Source organism: Salmo salar, chromosome 27 (assembly GCF_965601325.2).
Source record: "Salmo salar chromosome 27, fSalSal1, whole genome shotgun sequence".
Classification (NCBI taxonomy): Eukaryota; Metazoa; Chordata; class Actinopteri; order Salmoniformes; family Salmonidae; genus Salmo; species Salmo salar.
The window spans coordinates 30,443,416-30,464,794 of record NC_138317.1 but is presented as its reverse complement, the minus strand read 5'-3'; the positions used below and the strand labels follow the sequence as shown (position 1 = coordinate 30,464,794).

Sequence of the window (21,379 nt, the reverse complement as noted above, 5' to 3'; positions counted from 1 at the left end):
GAATGGGGCACAATTCACCCAACTCATTGTGGGAAGCTTGTGTAAGGTTACCCAAAATGACTCAAGCTAATCAATTTAAAGGCAATGCTACCAAATACTAATTGAGTGTATGTAAACTTTTGACCCACTGGGAATGTGATGAATGAAATAAAAGCGGAAATATATCATTCTCTCTACTATTATTCTGACATTTCACATTCTTAAAATAAAGTGGTGAACCTAACTGACCCAAGACAGGGAATTTTTACTAGGATGAAATGTCAGGGATTGTGAAAACTGAGTTTTAAATGTATTTGGCTAAGTTATATTTAAACTTCCATCTTCAACTGTAAGAATTTATCACTATGTTGCCAAAAATGTTCAAGACTGTTATTGTTTTCCTTCAGTAAAATGCATTCAAAACTACTTTCTGCACATTTCTGCTACTTTCTTAGGCTATACAAGTGCTTTCTCATGCTAAAAAATGTATGTTTACACCTATGGAGTACCTTTAGCAATAATAATAATAAACCTCTACTTCAGTAAAGAAATCAATTATTACAGGTGTGTTGTAATAAAAACAAGTGTCTTCATGCAAAATATATTTTGGGTTTAAAATTCAGTTAAGCTGCTTTATTTTGGGGGTTTAGAGAAGGCGGGTCATTATCCTTAGCACAAGGGGAGTATACAGAATGTTAAGACTACACAAGGGTTAAGTAACCTTCTGTCTTATGTAACCATACCAAACATAACATATCATACTCATTTGAGTAATTTGGATTTACATTTACTATGATACGTCTAGTCTATTAGACCAGGCTGGTTAATAACTTGGTTCTTCACTGTGCAAGGGGCGAAAATGTACCGCACACAAAATATAGTGACATCATTTGGAGAAATGGGACATGTCAATAGTAATCGAGGACACATATCCTGACATGCATAATATAGGTTATATATTGGTGTCATGAGGATACATGTAACTACACAGTAACTACACTAAATGTAGCTTGTTTCCATAATTGCTACTCAACCTTTGTTTTATTTAGGCAGACAGCAGAGTTCTTCTTCTGTCCAGGACAGAGAGCAAGTTGCAATGGGGGACACAGAGAAAGGGAAGAAGGCTTTTGTCCAGAAGTGTTCCCAGTGCCACACGGTGGATGAGGGGGGACGACACAAGGTGGGACCTAACCTCTGGGGCCTGTTTGGCCGGAAGACAGGACAGTCACCTGGATACTCCTACACACAGGCCAACACCAACAAGGGTAAGGGTCACTCTGTGTGTGTGTGTGTGGTGTGTGTGTGTGTGTGTGTGTGTGTGTGTGTGTGTGTGTGTGTGTGTGTGTGTGTGTGTGTGTGTGTGTGTGTGTGTGTGTGTGTGTGTGTGTGTGTGTGTGTGTGTGTGTGTGTGTGTGTGTGTGCGTGCGTGATTGCGTGTGTGTGTCAGTGTCAATTTTCATATCTAGCAAATCTGTATGGATGACACTTTCTCTCTATCATAAGATAATCATAAGAAGAATGGTTTGACCATATCTCATGTAGTGGATACCAATGAAGTATTCAGAAATGTACAGTAGCAGTGTGTGATGTCATTAAAGTGGAGCACTGGTACATTTCCATTATGTCTTACAGTCTGACAGTCAGATAGAGCTACATGTCTGGACAGGCAGGATAGACTGTCAGATGGAGCTACATGTCTGGACAGGCAGGATAGACTGTCAGATACAGCTACATGTCTGGACAGGCAGGATAGACTGTCAGATACAGCTACATGTCTGGACAGCCAGGATAGACTGTCAGATACAGCTACATGTCTGGACAGGCAGGATAGACTTTCAGATTAAGCTACATGTCTATACAGGCAGGATAGACTGTCAGATCCAGCTACATGTCTGGACAGGCAGGATAGACTGTCAGATTAAGCTACATGTCTGGACAGGCATGATAGACTGTCAGATACAGTTACATGTCTGGACAGGCAGAATAGAATGTCAGATACATCTACATGTCTGGAGAGCCAGATAGACTGTCAGATACAGCTACATATCCTGACAGGCAGGATTGACTGTCAGATACAGCTACATGTCTGGACAGGCTGGATAGACTGTCAGATGGAGTCACATGTCTGGACAGGCAGGATAGACTGTCAGATACAGCTACATGTCTGGAGAGCCAGATAGACTGTCAGATACAGCTACATATCTTGACAAGCAGGATTGACTGTCAGATACAGCAACATGTCTGGACAGGCAGGATAGACAATCAGATGGAGTCACATGTCTGGACAGGCAGGATAGACTGTCAGATACAGCTACATGTCTGGACAGGCAGGATAGACTGTCAGATACAGCTACATATCTGGACAGGCAGGATAGACTGTCAGATGGAGCAACATGTCTGGACAGGCAGGATAGACTGTCAGATGGAGCTACATGTCTGGACAGGCAGGATAGGCAGTCAGCTACATGTCTTGACAGCCAGGATAGACTGTCAGATAAAGCTACATGTCTGGACAGGCAGGATAGACTGTCAGATGGAGCTACATGTCTGAACAGGCAGGATAGACTCAGATGGAGTTACATGTCTGGACAGGAGGGATAGACTGTCAGATGGAGTTACATGTCTGGACAGGCAGGATAGACTGTCAGATACATCTACATGTCTGGACAGACAGATAGATTGTCAGATACAGCTACATGTCTGGACAGGCAGGATAGACTGTCAGATACAGCTACATGTCTGGACAGGCAGAATTGTCTGAAAGATACAGCTACATGTCTGGACAGACAGGATAGACTGTCAGATACAGCAACATGTCTGGACAGGTAGGATAGACTGTAAGATGGAGTCACATGTCTGGACAGGCAGGATAGACTGTCAGATACAGCTACATAACTGGACAGGCAGGATAGACTGTCAGATTAAGCTACATGTCTGGACAAGCAGGATAGACTGTCAGATACAGCTTCATGTCTGGACAGGCAGGATAGACTGTCAAATACAGCTACATCTCTGGACAGCCAGGATAGACTGTCAGATACAGCTACATGTCTGGAAAGGCAGGGTAGACTGTCAGATACAGCTACATGTCTTGACAGCCAGGATAGACTGTCAGATACAGCTACATGTCTGGAAAGGCAGTATAGACTGTCAGATGGAGCTACATGTCTGAACAGGCAGGATAGACTCAGATGTAGTTACATGTCTGGACAGGCAGGATAGACTGTCAGATGGAGTTACATGTCTGGACAGGCAGGATAGACTGTCAGATACATCTACATGTCTGGACTGACAGATAGATTGTCAGATACAGCTACATGTCTGGACAGGCAGGATAGACTGTCAGATATAGCTACATGTCTGGACAGGCAGAATTGACTGAAAGATACAGCTACATGTCTGGACAGACAGGGTAGACTGTCAGATACAGCAACATGTCTGGACAGGGAGGATAGTCTGTCAGATACAGCTACATGTCTGGACAAGCAGGATAGACTGTCAGATACAGCTTCATATCTGGACTGGCAGGATAGACTGTCAGATACAGCTACATGTCTGGACAGGCAGGATAGACTGTCAGATACAGCTACATGTCTTGACAGCCAGGATAGACTGTCAGATACAGCTACATGTCTGAACAGGCAGGATAGACTCAGATGTTGTTACATGTCTGGACAGGCAGGATAGACTGTCAGATGGAGTTACATGTCTGGACAGGCAGGATAGACTGTCAGATACAGCTACATGTCTGGACAGCATGGATAGAGTGTCAGATTAAGCTACATGTCTGGACAGGCAGGATAGACTGTCAGATGGAGCTACATGTCTGGACAGGCAGGATAGACTGTCCGAAGAAGCTTCATGTCTGGACAGGCAGGATAGACTGTCAGATACAGCTACATGTCTGGACAGGCAGGATAGACTGTCAGATGGAGCTACATGTCTGGACAGGCAGGATAGACTGTCAGATACAGCTACATGTCTGGACAGCCAGGATAGACTGTCAGATTAAACTATATGTCTGGACAGGCAGGATAGACTGTCAGATTCAGCTACATGTCTGGACAGGCAGTATAGACTGTCAGATACAGCTATATGTCTAGACAGGCCGGATAGACTGTCAGATACAGCTACATGTCTGGACAGGCAGGAGAGACTGTCAGATAGAGCTATATGTCTGGACAGGAAGGATAGACTGTCAGATTCAGCTACATGTCTGGACAGGCCCGATAGACTGTCAGATAGAGCTATATGTCTGGACAGGCAGGATGGACTGTCAGATGGAGTTACATTTCTGGACAGGCAGGATAGACTGTAAGGTACAGCTACATGTCTGGACAGGCAGGATATACTGTTAGATTAAGCTACATGTCTGGACAGGCATGATAGACTCTAAGATACAGTAACATGTCTGGACAGGCAGAATAGACTGTCAGATACATCTACATGTCTGGACAGACAGACAGACTGTCAGATACAGCTACATGTCTGGACAGCCTGATAGACTGTCAGATACAGCTACATGTCTTGACAGGCAGGATTGATTGTCAGATACAGCTACATGTCTGGACAGGCAGGATAGACAATCAGATGGAGTTACATGTCTGGACAGGCAGGATAGACTGTCAGATATAGCTACATGTCTGGACAGGCAGGATAGACTGTCAGATGGAGCTACATGTCTGGACAGCATGGATAGAGTGTCAGATTAAGCTACATGTCTGGACAGGCAGGATAGACTGTCAGATGGAGCTACATGTCTGGACAGGCAGGATAGACTGTCAGATACATCTACATGTCTGGACTGACAGATAGATTGTCAGATACAGCTACATGTCTTGACAGCCAGGATAGACTGTCAAATACAGCTACATGTCTGGAAAGGCAGTATAGACTGTCAGATGGAGCTACATGTCTGAACAGGCAGGATAGACTCAGATGTAGTTACATGTCTGGACAGGCAGGATAGACTGTCAGATGGAGTTACATGTCTGGACAGGCAGGATAGACTGTCAGATACATCTACATGTCTGGACTGACAGATAGATTGTCAGATACAGCTACATGTCTGGACAGGCAGGATAGACTGTCAGATATAGCTACATGTCTGGACAGGCAGAATTGACTGAAAGATAAAGCTACATGTCTGGACAGACAGGGTAGACTGTCAGATACAGCAACATGTCTGGACAGGGAGGATAGTCTGTCAGATACAGCTACATGTCTGGACAAGCAGGATAGACTGTCAGATACAGCTTCATGTCTGGACTGGCAGGATAGACTGTCAGATACAGCTACATGTCTGGACAGGCAGGATAGACTGTCAGATACAGCTACATGTCTTGACAGCCAGGATAGACTGTCAGATACAGCTACATGTCTGAACAGGCAGGATAGACTCAGATGTTGTTACATGTCTGGACAGGCAGGATAGACTGTCAGATGGAGTTACATGTCTGGACAGGCAGGATAGACTGTCAGATACAGCTACATGTCTGGACAGCATGGATAGAGTGTCAGATTAAGCTACATGTCTGGACAGGCAGGATAGACTGTCAGATGGAGCTACATGTCTGGACAGGCAGGATAGACTGTCCGAAGAAGCTTCATGTCTGGACAGGCAGGATAGACTGTCAGATACAGCTACATGTCTGGACAGGCAGGATAGACTGTCAGATGGAGCTACATGTCTGGACAGGCAGGATAGACTGTCAGATACAGCTACATGTCTGGACAGCCAGGATAGACTGTCAGATTAAACTATATATCTGGACAGGCAGGATAGACTGTCAGATTCAGCTACATGTCTGGACAGGCAGTATAGACTGTCAGATACAGCTATATGTCTAGACAGGCCGGATAGACTGTCAGATACAGCTACATGTCTGGACAGGCAGGAGAGACTGTCAGATAGAGCTATATGTCTGGACAGGAAGGATAGACTGTCAGATTCAGCTACATGTCTGGACAGGCCCGATAGACTGTCAGATAGAGCTATATGTCTGGACAGGCAGGATGGACTGTCAGATGGAGTTACATTTCTGGACAGGCAGGATAGACTGTAAGGTACAGCTACATGTCTGGACAGGCAGGATATACTGTTAGATTAAGCTACATGTCTGGACAGGCATGATAGACTCTAAGATACAGTAACATGTCTGGACAGGCAGAATAGACTGTCAGATACATCTACATGTCTGGACAGACAGACAGACTGTCAGATACAGCTACATGTCTGGACAGCCTGATAGACTGTCAGATACAGCTACATGTCTTGACAGGCAGGATTGATTGTCAGATACAGCTACATGTCTGGACAGGCAGGATAGACAATCAGATGGAGTTACATGTCTGGACAGGCAGGATAGACTGTCAGATATAGCTACATGTCTGGACAGGCAGGATAGACTGTCAGATGGAGCTACATGTCTGGACAGCATGGATAGAGTGTCAGATTAAGCTACATGTCTGGACAGGCAGGATAGACTGTCAGATGGAGCTACATGTCTGGACAGGCAGGATAGACTGTCAGATACATCTACATGTCTGGACTGACAGATAGATTGTCAGATACAGCTACATGTCTTGACAGCCAGGATAGACTGTCAGATACAGCTACATGTCTGGAAAGGCAGTATAGACTGTCAGATGGAGCTACATGTCTGAACAGGCAGGATAGACTCAGATGTAGTTACATGTCTGGACAGGCAGGATAGACTGTCAGATGGAGTTACATGTCTGGACAGGCAGGATAGACTGTCAGATACATCTACATGTCTGGACTGACAGATAGATTGTCAGATACAGCTACATGTCTGGACAGGCAGGATAGACTGTCAGATATAGCTACATGTCTGGACAGGCAGAATTGACTGAAAGATAAAGCTACATGTCTGGACAGACAGGGTAGACTGTCAGATACAGCAACATGTCTGGACAGGGAGGATAGTCTGTCAGATACAGCTACATGTCTTGACTGGCAGGATAGACTGTCAGATACAGCTACATGTCTTGACAGCCAGGATAGACTGTCAGATACAGCTACATGTCTGAACAGGCAGGATAGACTCAGATGTTGTTACATGTCTGGACAGGCAGGATAGACTGTCAGATGGAGTTACATGTCTGGACAGGCAGGATAGACTGTCAGATACAGCTACATGTCTGGACAGCATGGATAGAGTGTCAGATTAAGCTACATGTCTGGACAGGCAGGATAGACTGTCAGATACAGCTACATGTCTGAACAGGCAGGATAGACTCAGATTAAGCTACATGTCTGGACAGGCAGGATAGACTGTCAGATGGAGCTACATGTCTGGACAGGCAGGATAGACTGTCAGATACATCTACATGTCTGGACTGACAGATAGATTGTCAGATACAGCTACATGTCTTGACAGCCAGGATAGACTGTCAGATACAGCTACATGTCTGGAAAGGCAGTATAGACTGTCAGATGGAGCTACATGTCTGAACAGGCAGGATAGACTCAGATGTAGTTACATGTCTGGACAGGCAGGATAGACTGTCAGATGGAGTTACATGTCTGGACAGGCAGGATAGACTGTCAGATACATCTACATGTCTGGACTGACAGATAGATTGTCAGATACAGCTACATGTCTGGACAGGCAGGATAGACTGTCAGATATAGCTACATGTCTGGACAGGCAGAATTGACTGAAAGATAAAGCTACATGTCTGGACAGACAGGGTAGACTGTCAGATACAGCAACATGTCTGGACAGGGAGGATAGTCTGTCAGATACAGCTACATGTCTGGACAAGCAGGATAGACTGTCAGATACAGCTTCATGTCTGGACTGGCAGGATAGACTGTCAGATACAGCTACATGTCTGGACAGGCAGGATAGACTGTCAGATACAGCTACATGTCTTGACAGCCAGGATAGACTGTCAGATACAGCTACATGTCTGAACAGGCAGGATAGACTCAGATGTTGTTACATGTCTGGACAGGCAGGATAGACTGTCAGATGGAGTTACATGTCTGGACAGGCAGGATAGACTGTCAGATACAGCTACATGTCTGGACAGCATGGATAGAGTGTCAGATTAAGCTACATGTCTGGACAGGCAGGATAGACTGTCAGATGGAGCTACATGTCTGGACAGGCAGGATAGACTGTCCGAAGAAGCTTCATGTCTGGACAGGCAGGATAGACTGTCAGATACAGCTACATGTCTGGACAGGCAGGATAGACTGTCAGATGGAGCTACATGTCTGGACAGGCAGGATAGACTGTCAGATACAGCTACATGTCTGGACAGCCAGGATAGACTGTCAGATTAAACTATATGTCTGGACAGGCAGGATAGACTGTCAGATTCAGCTACATGTCTGGACAGGCAGTATAGACTGTCAGATACAGCTATATGTCTAGACAGGCCGGATAGACTGTCAGATACAGCTACATGTCTGGACAGGCAGGAGAGACTGTCAGATAGAGCTATATGTCTGGACAGGAAGGATAGACTGTCAGATTCAGCTACATGTCTGGACAGGCCCGATAGACTGTCAGATAGAGCTATATGTCTGGACAGGCAGGATGGACTGTCAGATGGAGTTACATTTCTGGACAGGCAGGATAGACTGTAAGGTACAGCTACATGTCTGGACAGGCAGGATATACTGTTAGATTAAGCTACATGTCTGGACAGGCATGATAGACTCTAAGATACAGTAACATGTCTGGACAGGCAGAATAGACTGTCAGATACATCTACATGTCTGGACAGACAGACAGACTGTCAGATACAGCTACATGTCTGGACAGCCTGATAGACTGTCAGATACAGCTACATGTCTTGACAGGCAGGATTGATTGTCAGATACAGCTACATGTCTGGACAGGCAGGATAGACAATCAGATGGAGTTACATGTCTGGACAGGCAGGATAGACTGTCAGATATAGCTACATGTCTGGACAGGCAGGATAGACTGTCAGATGGAGCTACATGTCTGGACAGCATGGATAGAGTGTCAGATTAAGCTACATGTCTGGACAGGCAGGATAGACTGTCAGATGGAGCTACATGTCTGGACAGGCAGGATAGACTGTCAGATACATCTACATGTCTGGACTGACAGATAGATTGTCAGATACAGCTACATGTCTTGACAGCCAGGATAGACTGTCAGATACAGCTACATGTCTGGAAAGGCAGTATAGACTGTCAGATGGAGCTACATGTCTGAACAGGCAGGATAGACTCAGATGTAGTTACATGTCTGGACAGGCAGGATAGACTGTCAGATGGAGTTACATGTCTGGACAGGCAGGATAGACTGTCAGATACATCTACATGTCTGGACTGACAGATAGATTGTCAGATACAGCTACATGTCTGGACAGGCAGGATAGACTGTCAGATATAGCTACATGTCTGGACAGGCAGAATTGACTGAAAGATAAAGCTACATGTCTGGACAGACAGGGTAGACTGTCAGATACAGCAACATGTCTGGACAGGGAGGATAGTCTGTCAGATACAGCTACATGTCTTGACTGGCAGGATAGACTGTCAGATACAGCTACATGTCTTGACAGCCAGGATAGACTGTCAGATACAGCTACATGTCTGAACAGGCAGGATAGACTCAGATGTTGTTACATGTCTGGACAGGCAGGATAGACTGTCAGATGGAGTTACATGTCTGGACAGGCAGGATAGACTGTCAGATACAGCTACATGTCTGGACAGCATGGATAGAGTGTCAGATTAAGCTACATGTCTGGACAGGCAGGATAGACTGTCAGATGGAGCTACATGTCTGGACAGGCAGGATAGACTGTCCGAAGAAGCTTCATGTCTGGACAGGCAGGATAGACTGTCAGATACAGCTACTTGTCTGGACAGGCAGAAATGACTGAAAGATACAGCTACATCTCTGTACAGCCAGGATAGACTGTCAGATGGAGCTACATGTCTGGACAGCATGGATAGAGTGTCAGATTAACCTACATGTCTGGACAGGCAGGATAGACTGTCAGATACAGCTTCATTTCTGGACAGGCAGGATAGTATTTCAGATACAACTACATCTCTGGAGAGCCAGGATAGAATGTCAGATGGAGCTACATGTCTGGACAGCATGGATAGAGTGTCAGATTAACCTACATGTCTGGACAGGCAGGATAGACTGTCAGATACAGCTTCATTTCTGGACAGGCAGGATAGTATTTCAGATACAACTACATCTCTGGAGAGCCAGGATAGAATGTCAGATACAGCTACATGTCTGAACAGGCAGGATAGACTCAGATTAAGCTACATGTCTGGACAGGCAGGATAGACTGTCAGATGGAGCTACATGTCTGGACAGGCAGGATAGACTGTCAGATACATCTACATGTCTGGACTGACAGATAGATTGTCAGATACAGCTACATGTCTTGACAGCCAGGATAGACTGTCAGATACAGCTACATGTCTGGAAAGGCAGTATAGACTGTCAGATGGAGCTACATGTCTGAACAGGCAGGATAGACTCAGATGTAGTTACATGTCTGGACAGGCAGGATAGACTGTCAGATGGAGTTACATGTCTGGACAGGCAGGATAGACTGTCAGATACATCTACATGTCTGGACTGACAGATAGATTGTCAGATACAGCTACATGTCTGGACAGGCAGGATAGACTGTCAGATATAGCTACATGTCTGGACAGGCAGAATTGACTGAAAGATAAAGCTACATGTCTGGACAGACAGGGTAGACTGTCAGATACAGCAACATGTCTGGACAGGGAGGATAGTCTGTCAGATACAGCTACATGTCTGGACAAGCAGGATAGACTGTCAGATACAGCTTCATGTCTGGACAGGCAGGATAGACTGTCAGATACAGCTACATGTCTTGACAGCCAGGATAGACTGTCAGATACAGCTACATGTCTGAACAGGCAGGATAGACTCAGATGTTGTTACATGTCTGGACAGGCAGGATAGACTGTCATATGGAGTTACATGTCTGGACAGGCAGGATAGACTGTCAGATACAGCTACATGTCTGGACAGCATGGATAGAGTGTCAGATTAAGCTACATGTCTGGACAGGCAGGATAGACTGTCAGATGGAGCTACATGTCTGGACAGGCAGGATAGACTGTCCGAAGAAGCTTCATGTCTGGACAGGCAGGATAGACTGTCAGATACAGCTACATGTCTGGACAGGCAGGATAGACTGTCAGATGGAGCTACATGTCTGGACAGGCAGGATAGACTGTCAGATACAGCTACATGTCTGGACAGCCAGGATAGACTGTCAGATTAAACTATATGTCTGGACAGGCAGGATAGACTGTCAGATTCAGCTACATGTCTGGACAGGCAGTATAGACTGTCAGATACAGCTATATGTCTAGACAGGCCGGATAGACTGTCAGATACAGCTACATGTCTGGACAGGCAGGAGAGACTGTCAGATAGAGCTATATGTCTGGACAGGAAGGATAGACTGTCAGATTCAGCTACATGTCTGGACAGGCCCGATAGACTGTCAGATAGAGCTATATGTCTGGACAGGCAGGATGGACTGTCAGATGGAGTTACATTTCTGGACAGGCAGGATAGACTGTAAGGTACAGCTACATGTCTGGACAGGCAGGATATACTGTTAGATTAAGCTACATGTCTGGACAGGCATGATAGACTCTAAGATACAGTAACATGTCTGGACAGGCAGAATAGACTGTCAGATACATCTACATGTCTGGACAGACAGACAGACTGTCAGATACAGCTACATGTCTGGACAGCCTGATAGACTGTCAGATACAGCTACATGTCTTGACAGGCAGGATTGATTGTCAGATACAGCTACATGTCTGGACAGGCAGGATAGACAATCAGATGGAGTTACATGTCTGGACAGGCAGGATAGACTGTCAGATATAGCTACATGTCTGGACAGGCAGGATAGACTGTCAGATGGAGCTACATGTCTGGACAGCATGGATAGAGTGTCAGATTAAGCTACATGTCTGGACAGGCAGGATAGACTGTCAGATGGAGCTACATGTCTGGACAGGCAGGATAGACTGTCAGATACATCTACATGTCTGGACTGACAGATAGATTGTCAGATACAGCTACATGTCTTGACAGCCAGGATAGACTGTCAGATACAGCTACATGTCTGGAAAGGCAGTATAGACTGTCAGATGGAGCTACATGTCTGAACAGGCAGGATAGACTCAGATGTAGTTACATGTCTGGACAGGCAGGATAGACTGTCAGATGGAGTTACATGTCTGGACAGGCAGGATAGACTGTCAGATACATCTACATGTCTGGACTGACAGATAGATTGTCAGATACAGCTACATGTCTGGACAGGCAGGATAGACTGTCAGATATAGCTACATGTCTGGACAGGCAGAATTGACTGAAAGATAAAGCTACATGTCTGGACAGACAGGGTAGACTGTCAGATACAGCAACATGTCTGGACAGGGAGGATAGTCTGTCAGATACAGCTACATGTCTTGACTGGCAGGATAGACTGTCAGATACAGCTACATGTCTTGACAGCCAGGATAGACTGTCAGATACAGCTACATGTCTGAACAGGCAGGATAGACTCAGATGTTGTTACATGTCTGGACAGGCAGGATAGACTGTCAGATGGAGTTACATGTCTGGACAGGCAGGATAGACTGTCAGATACAGCTACATGTCTGGACAGCATGGATAGAGTGTCAGATTAAGCTACATGTCTGGACAGGCAGGATAGACTGTCAGATGGAGCTACATGTCTGGACAGGCAGGATAGACTGTCCGAAGAAGCTTCATGTCTGGACAGGCAGGATAGACTGTCAGATACAGCTACATGTCTGGACAGGCAGGATAGACTGTCAGATGGAGCTACATGTCTGGACAGGCAGGATAGACTGTCAGATACAGCTACATGTCTGGACAGCCAGGATAGACTGTCAGATTAAACTATATGTCTGGACAGGCAGGATAGACTGTCAGATTCAGCTACATGTCTGGACAGGCAGTATAGACTGTCAGATACAGCTATATGTCTAGACAGGCCGGATAGACTGTCAGATACAGCTACATGTCTGGACAGGCAGGAGAGACTGTCAGATAGAGCTATATGTCTGGACAGGAAGGATAGACTGTCAGATTCAGCTACATGTCTGGACAGGCCCGATAGACTGTCAGATAGAGCTATATGTCTGGACAGGCAGGATGGACTGTCAGATGGAGTTACATTTCTGGACAGGCAGGATAGACTGTAAGGTACAGCTACATGTCTAGACAAGCAGGATAAACTGTCAGATACAGCTTCATTTCTGGACTGGCAGGAGAGTCTTTCAGATACAGCTACATCTCTGGACAGCCAGGATAGACTGTCAGATACAGCTACATGTCTGGACAGGCAGGATAGACTGTCAGATGGAGCTACATGTCTGAACAGGCAGGATAGACTCAGATGTAGTTACATGTCTGGACAGGCAGGATAGACTGTCAGATGGAGTTACATGTCTGGACAGGCAGGATAGACTGTCAGATACTTCTACATGTCTGGACTGTCAGGATAAACTGTCAGATACAGCTACTTGTCTGGACAGCATGGATAGACTGTCAGATACAGCTACATGTCTGGACAGGCAGGATTGACTGAAAGATACAGCAACATGTCTGGACTGTCAGGATAGACTGTCAGATGTAGTCACATGTCTGGACAGGCAGGATAGACTGTCAGAATAAGCTACATGACTGGAAAGCAGGATAGACTGTCAGATACAGCTTCATTTCTGGACAGGCAGGATAGTATTTCAGATACAGCTACATATCTGGAGAGCCAGGATAGACTGTCAGATACAGCTACATGTCTTGACAGCCAGGATAGACTGTCAGATACCGCTACATGTCTGGACAGGCAGGATAGACTGTCAGATGGAGCTACATGTCTGAACAGGCAGGATAGACTCAGATGGAGTTACATGTCTGGACAGGCAGGATAGACTGTCAGATACAGCTACATGTCTGGACAGGCAGGATAGACTGTCAGATACAGCAACATTTCTGGACTGTCAGGATAAACTTTCAGATACAGCTACATGTCTGGACAGGCCAGATAGACTGTCAGATACAGCTACATGTCTGGACAGCATGGATAGAGTGTCAGATTAAGCTACATGTCTGGACAGGCAGGATAGACTGTCAGATGGAGGTACATGTCTGGACAGGCAGGATAGACTGTCCGATGAAGCTTCATGTCTGGACATGCAGGATAGACTGTCAGATACAGCTACATGTCTGGACAGGCAGGATAGACTGTCAGATGGAGCTACATGTCTGGACAGGCAGGATAGACTGTCAGATACAGCTACATGTCTGGACAGCCAGGATAGACTGTCAGATTAAACTATATGTCTGGACAGGCAGGATAGACTGTCAGATTCAGCTACATGTCTGGACAGGCAGTATAGACTGTCAGATACAGCTATATGTCTAGACAGGCTGGATAGACTGTCAGATACAGCTACATGTCTGGACAGGCAGGATAGACTGTCAGATGGAGCTACATGTCTGAACAGGCAGGATAGACTCAGATGTAGTTACATGTCTGGACAGGCAGGATAGACTGTCAGATGGAGTTACATGTCTGGACAGGCAGGATAGACTGTCAGATACTTCTACATGTCTGGACTGTCAGGATAAACTGTCAGATACAGCTACTTGTCTGGACAGCATGGATAGACTGTCAGATACAGCTAAATGTCTGGACAGGCAGGATTGACTGAAAGATACAGCAACATGTCTGGACAGCCAGGATAGACTGTCAGATGTAGTCACATGTCTGGACAGGCAGGATAGACTGTCAGATACAGCTACATAACTGGACAGGCAGGATAGACTGTCAGAATAAGCTACATGACTGGAAAGCAGGATAGACTGTCAGATACAGCTTCATTTCTGGACAGGCAGGATAGTATTTGAGATACAGCTACATATCTGTAGAGCCAGGATAGACTGTCAGATACAGCTACATGTCTGGACAGGCAGGATATACTGTCAGATACAGCTACATGTCTTGACAGCCAGGATAGACTGTCAGATACAGCTACATGTCTGGACAGGCAGGATAGACTGTCAGATGGAGCTACATGTCTGAACAGGCAGGATAGACTCAGATGGAGTTACATGTCTGGACAGGCAGGATAGACTGTCAGATACAGCTACATGTCTGGACAGGCAGGATAGACTGTCAGATACAGCAACATTTCTGGACTGTCAGGATAAACTTTCAGATACAGCTACATGTCTGGACAGGCCAGATAGACTGTCAGATACAGCAACATGTCTGGACAGCATGGATATAGTGTCAGATTAAGCTACATGTCTGGACAGGCAGGATAGACTGTCAGATGGAGGTACATGTCTGGACAGGCAGGATAGACTGTCCGATGAAGCTTCATGTCTGGACAGGCAGGATAGACTGTCAGATACAGCTACATGTCTGGACAGGCAGGATAGACTGTCAGATGGAGCTACATGTCTAGACAGGCAGGATAGACTGTCAGATACAGCTACATGTCTGGACAGCCAGGATAGACTTTCAGATTAAACTATATGTCTGGACAGGCAGGATAGACTGTCAGATTCAGCTACATGTCTGGACAGGCAGTATAGACTGTCAGATACAGCTATATGTCTAGACAGGCTGGATAGACTGTCAGATACAGCTACATGTCTGGACAGGCAGGATAGACTGTCAGATACAGCTACATAACTGGACAGGCAGGATAGACTGTCAGAATAAGCTACATGACTGGAAAGCAGGATAGACTGTCAGATACAGCTTCATTTCTGGACAGGCAGGATAGTATTTGAGATACAGCTACATATCTGTAGAGCCAGGATAGACTGTCAGATACAGCTACATGTCTGGACAGGCAGGATATACTGTCAGATACAGCTACATGTCTTGACAGCCAGGATAGACTGTCAGATACAGCTACATGTCTGGACAGGCAGGATAGACTGTCAGATGGAGCTACATGTCTGAACAGGCAGGATAGACTCAGATGGAGTTACATGTCTGGACAGGCAGGATAGACTGTCAGATACAGCTACATGTCTGGACAGGCAGGATAGACTGTCAGATACAGCAACATTTCTGGACTGTCAGGATAAACTTTCAGATACAGCTACATGTCTGGACAGGCCAGATAGACTGTCAGATACAGCAACATGTCTGGACAGCATGGATATAGTGTCAGATTAAGCTACATGTCTGGACAGGCAGGATAGACTGTCAGATGGAGGTACATGTCTGGACAGGCAGGATAGACTGTCCGATGAAGCTTCATGTCTGGACAGGCAGGATAGACTGTCAGATACAGCTACATGTCTGGACAGGCAGGATAGACTGTCAGATGGAGCTACATGTCTAGACAGGCAGGATAGACTGTCAGATACAGCTACATGTCTGGACAGCCAGGATAGACTTTCAGATTAAACTATATGTCTGGACAGGCAGGATAGACTGTCAGATTCAGCTACATGTCTGGACAGGCAGTATAGACTGTCAGATACAGCTATATGTCTAGACAGGCTGGATAGACTGTCAGATACAGCTACATGTCTGGACAGGCAGGATAGACTCTCAGATACAGTAACATGTCTGGACAGGCAGAATAGACTGTCAGATACATCTACATGTCTGGACAGACAGACAGACTGTCAGATACAGCTACATGTCTGGACAGCCTGATGGACTGTCAGATACAGCTACATGTCTTGACAGGCAGGATTGATTGTCAGATACAGCTACATGTCTGGACAGGCAGGATAGACAATCAGATGGAGTTACATGTCTGGACAGGCAGGATAGACTGTCAGATATAGCTACATGTCTGGACAGGCAGGATAGACTGTCAGATGGAGCTACATGTCTGGACAGGCAGGATGGACTGTCAGATGGAGTTACATTTCTGGACAGGCAGGATAGACTGTCAGGTACAGCTACATGTCTGGACAGGCAGGATATACTGTTAGATTAAGCTACATGTCTGGACAGGCATGATAGACTCTCAGATACAGTAACATTTCTGGACAGGCAGGATAGACTGTCAGATACAGCTACATGTCTGAACAGGCAGGATAGACTCAGATTAAGCTACATGTCTGGACAGGCAGGATAGACTGTCAGATGGAGCTACATGTCTGGACAGGCAGGATAGACTGTCAGATACATCTACATGTCTGGACTGACAGATAGATTGTCAGATACAGCTACATGTCTTGACAGCCAGGATAGACTGTCAGATACAGCTACATGTCTGGAAAGGCAGTATAGACTGTCAGATGGAGCTACATGTCTGAACAGGCAGGATAGACTCAGATGTAGTTACATGTCTGGACAGGCAGGATAGACTGTCAGATGGAGTTACATGTCTGGACAGGCAGGATAGACTGTCAGATACATCTACATGTCTGGACTGACAGATAGATTGTCAGATACAGCTACATGTCTGGACAGGCAGGATAGACTGTCAGATATAGCTACATGTCTGGACAGGCAGAATTGACTGAAAGATAAAGCTACATGTCTGGACAGACAGGGTAGACTGTCAGATACAGCAACATGTCTGGACAGGGAGGATAGTCTGTCAGATACAGCTACATGTCTGGACAAGCAGGATAGACTGTCAGATACAGCTTCATGTCTGGACTGGCAGGATAGACTGTCAGATACAGCTACATGTCTGGACAGGCAGGATAGACTGTCAGATACAGCTACATGTCTTGACAGCCAGGATAGACTGTCAGATACAGCTACATGTCTGAACAGGCAGGATAGACTCAGATGTTGTTACATGTCTGGACAGGCAGGATAGACTGTCAGATGGAGTTACATGTCTGGACAGGCAGGATAGACTGTCAGATACAGCTACATGTCTGGACAGCATGGATAGAGTGTCAGATTAAGCTACATGTCTGGACAGGCAGGATAGACTGTCAGATGGAGCTACATGTCTGGACAGGCAGGATAGACTGTCCGAAGAAGCTTCATGTCTGGACAGGCAGGATAGACTGTCAGATACAGCTACATGTCTGGACAGGCAGGATAGACTGTCAGATGGAGCTACATGTCTGGACAGGCAGGATAGACTGTCAGATACAGCTACATGTCTGGACAGCCAGGATAGACTGTCAGATTAAACTATATGTCTGGACAGGCAGGATAGACTGTCAGATTCAGCTACATGTCTGGACAGGCAGTATAGACTGTCAGATACAGCTATATGTCTAGACAGGCCGGATAGACTGTCAGATACAGCTACATGTCTGGACAGGCAGGAGAGACTGTCAGATAGAGCTATATGTCTGGACAGGAAGGATAGACTGTCAGATTCAGCTACATGTCTGGACAGGCCCGATAGACTGTCAGATAGAGCTATATGTCTGGACAGGCAGGATGGACTGTCAGATGGAGTTACATTTCTGGACAGGCAGGATAGACTGTAAGGTACAGCTACATGTCTGGACAGGCAGGATATACTGTTAGATTAAGCTACATGTCTGGACAGGCATGATAGACTCTAAGATACAGTAACATGTCTGGACAGGCAGAATAGACTGTCAGATACATCTACATGTCTGGACAGACAGACAGACTGTCAGATACAGCTACATGTCTGGACAGCCTGATAGACTGTCAGATACAGCTACATGTCTTGACAGGCAGGATTGATTGTCAGATACAGCTACATGTCTGGACAGGCAGGATAGACAATCAGATGGAGTTACATGTCTGGACAGGCAGGATAGACTGTCAGATATAGCTACATGTCTGGACAGGCAGGATAGACTGTCAGATGGAGCTACATGTCTGGACAGCATGGATAGAGTGTCAGATTAAGCTACATGTCTGGACAGGCAGGATAGACTGTCAGATGGAGCTACATGTCTGGACAGGCAGGATAGACTGTCAGATACATCTACATGTCTGGACTGACAGATAGATTGTCAGATACAGCTACATGTCTTGACAGCCAGGATAGACTGTCAGATACAGCTACATGTCTGGAAAGGCAGTATAGACTGTCAGATGGAGCTACATGTCTGAACAGGCAGGATAGACTCAGATGTAGTTACATGTCTGGACAGGCAGGATAGACTGTCAGATGGAGTTACATGTCTGGACAGGCAGGATAGACTGTCAGATACATCTACATGTCTGGACTGACAGATAGATTGTCAGATACAGCTACATGTCTGGACAGGCAGGATAGACTGTCAGATATAGCTACATGTCTGGACAGGCAGAATTGACTGAAAGATAAAGCTACATGTCTGGACAGACAGGGTAGACTGTCAGATACAGCAACATGTCTGGACAGGGAGGATAGTCTGTCAGATACAGCTACATGTCTTGACTGGCAGGATAGACTGTCAGATACAGCTACATGTCTTGACAGCCAGGATAGACTGTCAGATACAGCTACATGTCTGAACAGGCAGGATAGACTCAGATGTTGTTACATGTCTGGACAGGCAGGATAGACTGTCAGATGGAGTTACATGTCTGGACAGGCAGGATAGACTGTCAGATACAGCTACATGTCTGGACAGCATGGATAGAGTGTCAGATTAAGCTACATGTCTGGACAGGCAGGATAGACTGTCAGATGGAGCTACATGTCTGGACAGGCAGGATAGACTGTCCGAAGAAGCTTCATGTCTGGACAGGCAGGATAGACTGTCAGATACAGCTACATGTCTGGACAGGCAGGATAGACTGTCAGATGGAGCTACATGTCTGGACAGGCAGGATAGACTGTCAGATACAGCTACATGTCTGGACAGCCAGGATAGACTGTCAGATTAAACTATATGTCTGGACAGGCAGGATAGACTGTCAGATTCAGCTACATGTCTGGACAGGCAGTATAGACTGTCAGATACAGCTATATGTCTAGACAGGCCGGATAGACTGTCAGATACAGCTACATGTCTGGACAGGCAGGAGAGACTGTCAGATAGAGCTATATGTCTGGACAGGAAGGATAGACTGTCAGATTCAGCTACATGTCTGGACAGGCCCGATAGACTGTCAGATAGAGCTATATGTCTGGACAGGCAGGATGGACTGTCAGATGGAGTTACATTTCTGGACAGGCAGGATAGACTGTAAGGTACAGCTACATGTCTGGACAGGCAGGATATACTGTTAGATTAAGCTACATGTCTGGACAGGCATGATAGACTCTAAGATACAGTAACATGTCTGGACAGGCAGAATAGACTGTCAGATACATCTACATGTCTGGACAGACAGACAGACTGTCAGATACAGCTACATGTCTGGACAGCCTGATAGACTGTCAGATACAGCTACATGTCTTGACAGGCAGGATTGATTGTCAGATACAGCTACATGTCTGGACAGGCAGGATAGACAATCAGATGGAGTTACATGTCTGGACAGGCAGGATAGACTGTCAGATATAGCTACATGTCTGGACAGGCAGGATAGACTGTCAGATGGAGCTACATGTCTGGACAGCATGGATAGAGTGTCAGATTAAGCTACATGTCTGGACAGGCAGGATAGACTGTCAGATGGAGCTACATGTCTGGACAGGCAGGATAGACTGTCAGATACATCTACATGTCTGGACTGACAGATAGATTGTCAGATACAGCTACATGTCTGGACAGGCAGGATAGACTGTCAGATACAGCTACTTGTCTGGACAGGCAGAAATGACTGAAAGATACAGCTACATCTCTGTACAGCCAGGATAGACTGTCAGATGGAGCTACATGTCTGGACAGCATGGATAGAGTGTCAGATTAACCTACATGTCTGGACAGGCAGGATAGACTGTCAGATACAGCTTCATTTCTGGACAGGCAGGATAGTATTTCAGATACAGCTACATCTCTGGAGAGCCAGGATAGAATGTCAGATGGAGCTACATGTCTGGACAGCATGGATAGAGTGTCAGATTAACCTACATGTCTGGACAGGCAGGATAGACTGTCAGATACAGCTTCATTTCTGGACAGGCAGGATAGTATTTCAGATACAACTACATCTCTGGAGAGCCAGGATAGAATGTCAGATACAGCTACATGTCTGAACAGGCAGGATAGACTCAGATTAAGCTACATGTCTGGACAGGCAGGATAGACTGTCAGATGGAGCTACATGTCTGGACAGGCAGGATAGACTGTCAGATACATCTACATGTCTGGACTGACAGATAGATTGTCAGATACAGCTACATGTCTTGACAGCCAGGATAGACTGTCAGATACAGCTACATGTCTGGAAAGGCAGTATAGACTGTCAGATGGAGCTACATGTCTGAACAGGCAGGATAGACTCAGATGTAGTT

General features: G+C 45.9%; 1 protein-coding gene across 1 annotated transcript in view; it reads left to right on the top strand.

Annotated features, from left to right (window-relative positions):
* Positions 1-1,042: 1,042 nt before the first annotated feature.
* LOC106588840 (cytochrome c iso-1/iso-2) overlaps positions 1,043-21,379 on the top strand; it is a 40,855-nt gene continuing 20,518 nt past the window's right edge. The window contains exon 1 of the mRNA XM_014178316.3: positions 1,043-1,244. Coding sequence (XP_014033791.1) covers positions 1,076-1,244 — 169 coding nt within the window. The 5' untranslated portion in view covers positions 1,043-1,075. The remainder of the gene's footprint in view (positions 1,245-21,379) is intronic.